This window comes from Telmatherina bonti (assembly GCF_933228915.1).
Source record: "Telmatherina bonti genome assembly, chromosome: 12".
In the NCBI taxonomy this organism is placed as follows: domain Eukaryota; kingdom Metazoa; phylum Chordata; class Actinopteri; order Atheriniformes; family Telmatherinidae; genus Telmatherina; species Telmatherina bonti.
The window spans coordinates 30626477-30635667 of NC_136610.1; the positions used below are offsets into that span (position 1 = coordinate 30626477).

General features: G+C 37.3%; 2 protein-coding genes across 3 annotated transcripts; one reads left to right on the forward strand and one right to left on the reverse strand.

Moving 5' to 3' along the window:
* The first annotated feature begins 6 nt into the window (after window positions 1-6).
* On the forward strand, window positions 7-6158 carry cltb (clathrin, light chain B). Of its 2 annotated transcripts, XM_079249806.1 has the most exons (7): window positions 7-117; window positions 216-378; window positions 1573-1619; window positions 1833-1950; window positions 2219-2330; window positions 4292-4312; window positions 5114-6158. In XM_079249806.1, exons 2-7 carry the CDS (start codon window positions 216-218, stop codon window positions 5283-5285), a joined length of 633 nt encoding a protein of 210 aa, XP_079105932.1. In that variant the 5' UTR covers window positions 7-117; the 3' UTR covers window positions 5286-6158. The 2 variants fall into 2 exon arrangements, with proteins under 2 accessions (XP_079105932.1, XP_079105933.1); XM_079249807.1 differs by lacking the exon at window positions 4292-4312 and having other exon boundaries at window positions 7-378.
* A 260-nt stretch (window positions 6159-6418) lies between these two features.
* On the reverse strand, window positions 6419-8316 carry higd2a (HIG1 hypoxia inducible domain family, member 2A). Its single transcript, XM_079249808.1, has 2 exons — window positions 8123-8316; window positions 6419-7102 (listed from the first exon to the last, which is right to left on the reverse strand). The coding sequence occupies exons 1-2, from the start codon at window positions 8307-8309 to the stop codon at window positions 6936-6938; spliced, it is 354 nt and encodes a 117-aa protein (XP_079105934.1). The 5' UTR covers window positions 8310-8316; the 3' UTR covers window positions 6419-6935.
* Between the last annotated feature and the right edge of the window lie 875 nt (window positions 8317-9191).

Genomic DNA, 9191 nt, shown 5'->3' on the forward strand with positions numbered 1-9191 from the left:
ATCACCAGTGAGGGCCTAAAATCGAAGCCGATATCGTTTATTCTAGACGAATTAAGTAATTGCCCCGCTGTCTGCAATCATTTCTCTGGCAAAGCAAAGGCTGGGTTAGCACATAAGGTTGCTGGTTTTTATGCTGTTGTAAATTTTAAGGGTGTTTAAAACGTTGGACCGCTAAAATCCACAAGGCTCAGTTAAACTTGTACTTCTTATGAAAGATGGCTGACAACGGAGCACACCCCACCGAGGAAGACCCCGCCGCAGCTTTCCTGGCCCAACAGGAGAGCGAGATAGCGGGGATCGAGAACGACGGAGAAGGATTTGGGGCGCTGGAAGGAGCGGACGAACTGCAGCAATCTCATCCGCAGACGGGCAACTATGGTAAGTTTGTGACTGAGCTCATGTCAGTTTGAGCTAGCAAGCTAACAAGCTAACTAGCATACCGGTACTTGAAAGAGGTTGATAAAAGTTAACCATAAAAGATCTAATCCCACATTTGTTCGAGATTATTGTACTGGCGGATGTAGATTGGCGGTTTATGTATGAAATTAGTTAATAAGAAATGTCCTTTTGTAATAAACTATTGAGTATTAGCTTTGTAGCACAACTAGCTGACGACGGTGCGTTTGTTTTGCTCACCGGCTACATCCGTTTCGTTGGTAGTAATAACTCCACACAACATCCTGTTGTTTGCAGCGTTTTACCAACAGTGACTTAATCTAAGATGAACCGAATCAAGGCAGGGACGCCACTAGGAATTTTGGACTCTATGAAAGACAATGGCATAGTCCCCACCATTTGATTGCAAATTTTAGATTTTTATTTTTGCTTCAAGCTGATTTAAAAAAAAAAGAAGCTTTTCATGGGGAATAATAAAGATCTAGGGCTGTGTTTTAATCCTTTATGGGGCAAGTGACTGTTTTTGATCACTTTGTTTTCTTTCATATTCAGCTTGAGAACAGAATGGAGGTCTTGGTTCAAAACAGGACAATTTTAGGTTAATATTTCTAATTTGAAGGTATTCCATTGAGTGCCATACAAAAGGGTTAAATCACAGTGCACACATCTAACTAGGTTATTTTAATAAAAAAAAAAAAAAAAAAGTTTATTAGTGACTGACACAAAATTTGTATCCCTTCAAATTAAGTGATTTGGTTCAGATTTTCTACCGTTGTGACCAATAAGGCATGTTTGAACATTTCCAGGTCTCAAGTGATTTATTTTACTTTAATTTAGTATTTTGTTTTAGTAAAAAAGCAAGACGTTATGAATCGAGTTTTTGGATAATTTTGATAAGAAGGTCACATACAAACAATACAGGAAAACATGCACATTTCTAAAAACAAAATTGAACTCTACACCTGAAAATCCTGTCATGTTAGCTGATGGATCATAACAAACGCTCCTCCCCAAACAGGTGCTGCTGCATTTCTGAGATCTTAGTCGTTTCAGGTATAAAACGACTCTAAGATCATAGTGTCAAACACATTGTTAAGTTACAGCAGACTATGAACAACTGACTGAGAAACTTAATCTTGATATCAAACTTGTGCTGCTTTCTCATCATGATGTTAGGTGACTTTGGAGAAGAGCCTGTAGCAGTGAATGGAGATATGTTTCAGGTGAGCTCAAGCCTACATCTTAAATGAAAAAGTCCACCTTTTTTTATCGCTAAATTGGATTTTAGTCAAACAAAACCAAGTTTTTTTCCCCACAAAATAACTCTTTTCTTCTTTTCAGTATGTAATGTTTTTAGCAATGTGTTTACTGTCACACCAGGCATGAACTCAACAACTGCTTATAGCAGAATAAATGTTTTATATTTCTTCCAAAAGGAGTCCAACGGCCCAACAGACAACTATGCAGCTATTGCCCAGGTGGATATTCAGAGACAAGAGCCAGAAAGTTTACGCAAGTGGAGGGAGGAGCAAAAGACACGCCTTGAAGCACTAGGTAAGCAAAGATACCTCATTTGGTTAACAATCACAGTATATAATGCACTTCTAAATATGTAGCTGCTGTAAGCCACTGCAATTTTAAACTCAACAATACAAGTTTATTAATACTTGTCTTACTTGTTGTCTCATAAGACCAGGACTTGTAGTATATCAGCCTGCAGTGTACACAGATCTAATCACAGATGAATTCCTTGCCTCTCTGAGCCGTCTGTGGAAGGCACTGTGATAAAGTTTGTTGTTTTTCGTTGTTGCACCCCAACAAGACTCAGCTTCCAAGGCAGCAGAGGTAGAGTGGAGGGAGAAAGCAAAGAAGGAGCTGGAGGACTGGCATGTACACCAGAATGAGCAGATGGAGAAAAACAAGGCCAACAACAGGTGAGCTTCTAAAATTAATAGTTATACTCTGTGAATATTGTTGGGTTGTCAGATACATGTTTTTGTTCATAGATGAAAGTATTAAAAACATCCAAAAAGGAAATAATGTGGTTCCTACTTGGTCTTAAAATTACACAACTTCAGATTAACAACATCACTTAAAAAAATGACACTTTTTCATTATTTAATTCAGAATTAATGTGTCAAAAAAAATCATGTTCATCCATCCTACATTCATAGGATTAAGTAGCAACACATTATCAGAAGATACAAGCACTCTATAAAGCAGATATATTGGCACTTTGCTGGTCTGTAACATTCATGTGAGTGTTAACACAATGCCGAGGAGGAAAGACATCAGCAGTGATGTGTGAAGTTGCTGCTGTGCATAAATTTAGCAAAGGTTTTTTAAGACATTTCTAAACAAACTGGAGATTATCATTCCATGGGGAGAAAGAGTATTTTGAATGTGAAAATATTTTAGACCATTGCCAGTCTTCCTCGGGTTGAACATCCCAGTAGGTTAATAACTGTGTGAAATCTAAGAGCTACATCTCAGAGTCCACAGGCCTTAGTTAGCATGTTAAGTAATAAAGATCATAACAGTTTAATTAGAAAAAGGCTGTATAGCTAGTTTGGCAGCGTTACCAGGAATTAGCCTCTTCTAATTTAGCATGAGTGATGATTTAGGCTTATTCTGATGCTTCATAACCTGCATATCTTGCAGTCAGGAAGTTGACAGTGTTCCTTTGTATACCAAATAAAGATAGTCAAATGTGAGGCCATCTTTCCAACAGCTAATGCCTGGATCATACTACAGGAGAACTATTCCAAACTCAGCAGCAACCCTAAATCAGAATGACTGAAGAAGAACAGAAACAAGGTGTTGCAATGATCCGAAGTTAAGGCTTAAACATGAAATACAGCGGGGAGACCTTAAGACAGATGTATGACTGCAGACTTCACTGAACAGGACAAAACACATAAAGAAGAGAAAGCTAAGATCCTCTCATAGAGACTGATTATGCACAGAAATAGCTACTTTTATATTATTGTAGCTGAACATGGTTTTACAAACTATTAACTTATTGTCTGCCAAAGACGTCTTTTGAAATTTAAACAAAATTTATTTGTATGGCACCTTTCATACATGAAGCAGCGCAAAGTGCTTTACATATGTTAAAACAAGGAATACAAATACATGGACACACATAATCATACACACACACACACACACACACACACACACACACACACACACACACACACACACTGAACATACCCACCAATCCCATGTTGCAAGGCAAAATTCTAAAATCACCATCATACACTGCCAAAGAATCCAAAATACGTCTTTGCATATGGAAAGCTGATTTTGCCGGGTGTGTGTCTGAAAATACCCCAAAAATCCACACTCCAAAGATGTTCCAACACACACACCCGGCCAAATCGGCCCTGTATATCTGTAGTCCCCAAACTCAGTGTTGTGTGGGTCCTGAAAGATGAGCCACAATGCGGCAGAACACCGTTAGTTTGGCGCTCTCTGCTATAACAATGCCTGACAGCTAATGAGCTAAATCTCAGAATTTACTGAGATCTCCTGACACTTGAAACCATATTTTGTTTATGTTTAAAAGAGGACAAACTGTAATTATGTGTTGTTGCTCATCTGGAAATCTGATTTATCACATTTTAAGACCAGTTAAGGAGCATTTTTGTTTTGTTTTTAAACTATTTCCTGGTTCATAAAACCTTAGAGTTGAAATATTTCTTTTCCACATATGTAAATATATTGTACAGCTGATCACATGGAGTTGAATAAATGAAATGATTGCGTCTGCAAAGACAGACGTTCTGCTACTTGAAGATTGTTGTACAGTATGTTGTTCCTACAAATGTATCACAGCCTCTCTTTTTTTCTTGACCAAGCTAACCGGTTCTTCTCTCACACTTTCCAACAGACTCTGTCCAAGTCTGGCACGGTATCACGCTGCATCTGTAGCTGTTAGTCGTTTTCACAGCGCTGAGAGACAGTCCTTTGACAAGACATTAATCCAGACTGCATGTCATTCAAATGTCTGGAAAACAAAACAGGAAGTTTGCTAGAAGGAATGCAAACAGCAGGGAGCAAATGTCACGGTTTCCATCCGTTAAATGGCTCCACGCCACAGCTGTCTGCATATGCCGGAAGTGCTCCACTTCTTCAGGCTTATTCATTGGCAGTCACACGTTACAGACTTGTTAGTGGAACATTTAAGCTTGTCACAGCTGTCTCTCAGTCCTTTTAAAAGGCACCCTAACCTATCTGTGCTTGTTGTTTGACACTGAAGCTGTTCTCCTCTCTCCTTTTTTTTCCCTGCTTTCTCGGCCTTGCCTTCGTACTAGGATTGCTGACAAGGCTTTCTACAAACAGCCCAACTCTGATGTTATAGGCTTTGTGTAGGTTTAGAGTTCTTCTGCTTTTTAATGTCGTCTCCTCTGCCTCCCTTCAGTTATCACTTTGCACCTGATGCATGCTCCCGCCCTGAAATAACTTAGCTTTTGAAAGTCTAATTTAGTGTTTCTTTCATTTTATCGACCGTTACAAATGTTTGCAATATTTTTCTAAGTCATAGCAGTAAATATGTATCCAACATGTATAAAAAAAAATGCATGAAGTTAGTTCATATCCTACAAACGGATGCTAATTGCATTTGATTGAGCACCATGTTTTACTGCTCTGAAATCCCTCCAGTAGTGTAAGTGATTCATATTTTTCTCTCCGATTTCTGTCCGATGTGCAGAGCCACAGAGGAGGCTTTCCTGTCGGAGGCCGATGGTGACAGTCCTGGATCTGAATGGGAGCGAGTCGCTCGTCTCTGCGACTTCAATCCAAAAACCAACAAACAAGCAAAGGACGTCTCTCGAATGCGCTCCGTCCTCATCTCTCTCAAACAGACACCTCTAGTTCGCTAGACCGCACCGTTTGCAGACTTTTCTTCTAGTAATATTGCCTTTTCAGTTTTTACCTGACCTTGCTTAAAAAGAATTTGAATTCCCCTTTTTTCACATCATTACTTATTATGTTTTTAACTTTTAAAAAAATTCCTGCCTCTCTTGTGACCTATTATATTCTAATATTATACCTAACCTGACGCTCCTGTGAGAAGATGTGTAGCTCCGTTACATATATTTTACTTGGTCAGCATTATCACAATATACTAAGGAAATATTGTTACTGTAAGTTAAACATGTTCCTTTATCCTTTAACATTTAAATTATTAAGTTAACTTTTTTGCATGCCTCTACTGATATTTTGAATGCCCAGTTTTAACTGTAGTTTTATAAACCAAGATTTAGGTCAAACATGGATTCGATTGTAACCACTTAATGCCTCTTAGAATCACACATTATTCACTGTCACTGCATGGTATCCCTGATTATATTTAAGGTAACTAACATGTCTCACAAACATAAGCTTGTGGCCTTTCTAAACTAGCGCTTACTTCATTTTGAGTATGATTCTAGATGGTTTCACTCTGAAATTGGGTGAGACTCCAGGAAAGACAAATAAAAAAATAAAAAAAACATAAAAAGGTAGACTCACAACCAAAGACTTCCATCATCTAAATTTGGAGATCAAGATTTAAAACCTTGTTTCTAGATTTTTAATCATTTTTGTGTTACACAAACATTTTTTTTTTAAACACAGCAAAGTGTCATTATTAAAGTGATGTCTGCACATTGCTTCACATGTTGCCTATTTGGACATAATGAATATGAAAGCAGTGAATGTTTAAAAAAAATTTTTTTAAAAAGGAACTGGAAAATAAAACGTTTGAGTCTGAACGCCTCCGTTTTTTTTTCTCCTGGAATATTTACCTTTGAAAATATTTACAATCCAATAAATCCAGATATAATCACTTGAATAACAAGTGTGACCCAGTGTTTCTTGCATATTTTTACATATTTCTTTGCAATGTTTTAGACAATTACTCATAGTTTGAGCAATAAAATTGAGAAATCTCTATTGAAAATTAATGAATAAAAAATACTTTATTAATCCCCAAAGGGAAATTCAATCTATTAAGCAAGCACATGGTCACAGGTAAAGAGAAATGAGTTTTTAATTTGTCACAATCATCTGTTGATTTTTCCATTCTTCGTGCAACCATTGATAAGAATTTTTATATAAGCATTTGTAGATATTGACCCACCACTATAAAAGAAAAATTCCCATTAGGATAAACACTGTTTATGCTGCATATAAGGAGCACATTTGATGTTAATAAAGCTATTTTTATTTTATATATAAAAAAGAAGACACAATGAAATTCAAATCTTGGTTTATATCAGAACACATACACATGTATGTTAGATTATTCCAATCGCCAGTCAGAAAATTTGATATTAAAGTTAGTTTGAGCTTCTTCTGCTTGGCTGTTTGCACTGATTTAATCATTTTATCATGATGTGGAATTGCTGTTTTTTCCTTCCTTTTATACAATAAATAATGACCTTAACATTTATACCTGAACAATTCTGCATAAAATTCAGATTGTTCAGAGTCCAATCCCAACATGGATCTGCTTCCTTGTCAACTGGAGATGTGAGACTGATGCATCTTCACTGCTTCGGTTTCAAAGCTGTGGCAAACACACCTACAATGATGGCAACTACAGTGAAGCCTTGAGCGAAGATGCGTCCCCTCATCAGCATCTGGGACTGTCTGGTTTTCCCTTGATGGAAGGCACGAAGACCATAAATCAGCGCTCCTGCTGTGCCCAAACAACCTGGAAAACAAACAATTCACAACTTGTAGACAGATGTCTGCAACTCACTTTATACTGGAATTAACTAGTTTCTCCTCCACCGCCTACAGCTGGTCCAGAACTCAGCTGCCCGCCTCTTCACGGGGAAAAGACGGCATGAGTACAAATGTCCCCTGCTGCAATCTCTTCACTTGCTGCCTGTCTCATTTAGAATAGTTTTTAAAGTTTTGCTTTTGGCTTTTAAATGTTTAAATGGTCTGGCACCTCTGTACCTTTCTAAGCTACTGCAACATCATCGTCCCATTAGAGCTCTTAGATCAGAAGACCAGATGCCTCTAGTAGTCCCGAGGACTTGACTCGCCTTTTCTGCAGTAGTCTCCCTCTTTTGGTGAGGTCTGCTGGGACTTTAAATGGTTTTAAATCTCTTTTGAAAACTCATCTTTTTATGTTGGCTTTTAACTCCGGAGAGCAGGACCACTAGGTCTTTTCTGTCTTATTTAGTCTTTTTTTTAAACTATTTTATCGTCTTTATTTTAGTGCTTTAAATGTTGATTTATTTTTATTTTACCTGAACAGCATTTTGGTTACTTTGAGGTACGTCAAAGTGCTTTACAAATAAAGTTTTGATTTGAGATGTGCACATGTGTAGGGAATACCTGGAAACTGCAATGTCATTCAGTGGGAGGGTCGATGCAAAAACAAGGGGCTGCTGTTATTACAGCAGTGTAAATTTATAAACGAAGGTCTGTCAACTTAATAACTATTAAAGGTAGCGTTAAAAAAAAAAAAGTATGGTACTTTTCAAAGTGAAAGTAGTAGCAAAGATACATGCAGCTAAATATGAGGATGACCTAGATTTTCAATGTGCCACTACCTTTAACTTCGCTTTTTCACTATTTATGATCCAAATTATAACCACACTTTTAAATATTCAGGATGTAAGTATCTTGACGTCTCTACAATCTCAGGGTAAAATCATTAATGTCATGCAGAGGACGCGCTGTACTACACTCCTGCAACTCGCTTGCTTGTGTAACTCACCTATAGGAACGAATGGGTTCTCCTTGGTTTTCCTCAAAAACTTGTCTTTGATACTTTCGTCTTTGGTCCTCGGCAGAGGATTGAAGCCTTCGATGACCGGAGGCTGGGAAAAGTCAAACGGGACAGGACCCGACGGCGATCTTTCAGGTGTTTGCTCAGGGACCGCTGCCGTTGGTGCACTCGCCATGTTTGCTTTGGAGGACCGACGTAGACTTCACTTCCGGTTACGCGTCACCCCTACGTCATCGCTTATCTTTTCTGTTACTTTTAATGTACTCTTCGTACAGTCTATAGTTGTTACACTCAAATATAATTAATAAAATACGCAGGTATCTTTTATTTTTTACATGAAATGTACTACAATGGTTGTGTGGTAGTTGTAACTCTGGAGTATATTTTTTGTTGGTTTTTAGATTTGTCAATATATTATGGAAAAGAAAAGAGAATAAAAAATGTTGAAATTGAAATGAAATGTTTCTTTTTCCTAAGAAGATAATCAAATTGAGCTCAACTAGGATTTTGAACAATAAATGATTGTGCAGCATTTCACGGGGACATTTTTAGATAGACCTTTATCTAAAGCATATTTATTTTATTAGAGCAGTGAAGAATAATATGTTTGCTTAACAGGATAAATACTGGTATGATTACGGTTACAACTTTAATTCTTCGTTTTACATAATCTTTTACCACTAAGTGGCAGTGTTGTATGGATTTTAGTCCGTGATAAGAAATGCATTATATAAATATTATATATAAATTATATTATAAAGCTCTTTAGTAGAAGGTAGCTAAAAGGCACCACAAAAGTAGAGATCATTTTGTTTGGTTACTCTGATAATTAGTATTATCTCTCATGGTTTCCTTCAGTATAATTAATTTGCTGATAACTTTCTAAAGATGCGTTATAATTTGAACAAGGGAAATAAGAAAACATGGTTATTTTTATCTGCACTCGTGACATCTCATCTCGACTTCAGTATCTGGTTTATCCCACAAATTTACCTATAAACTTAAGATTAGCTGAGGATTTTGCTGCCTGAATCGTCACCAGAACGTCAGCTCAGGA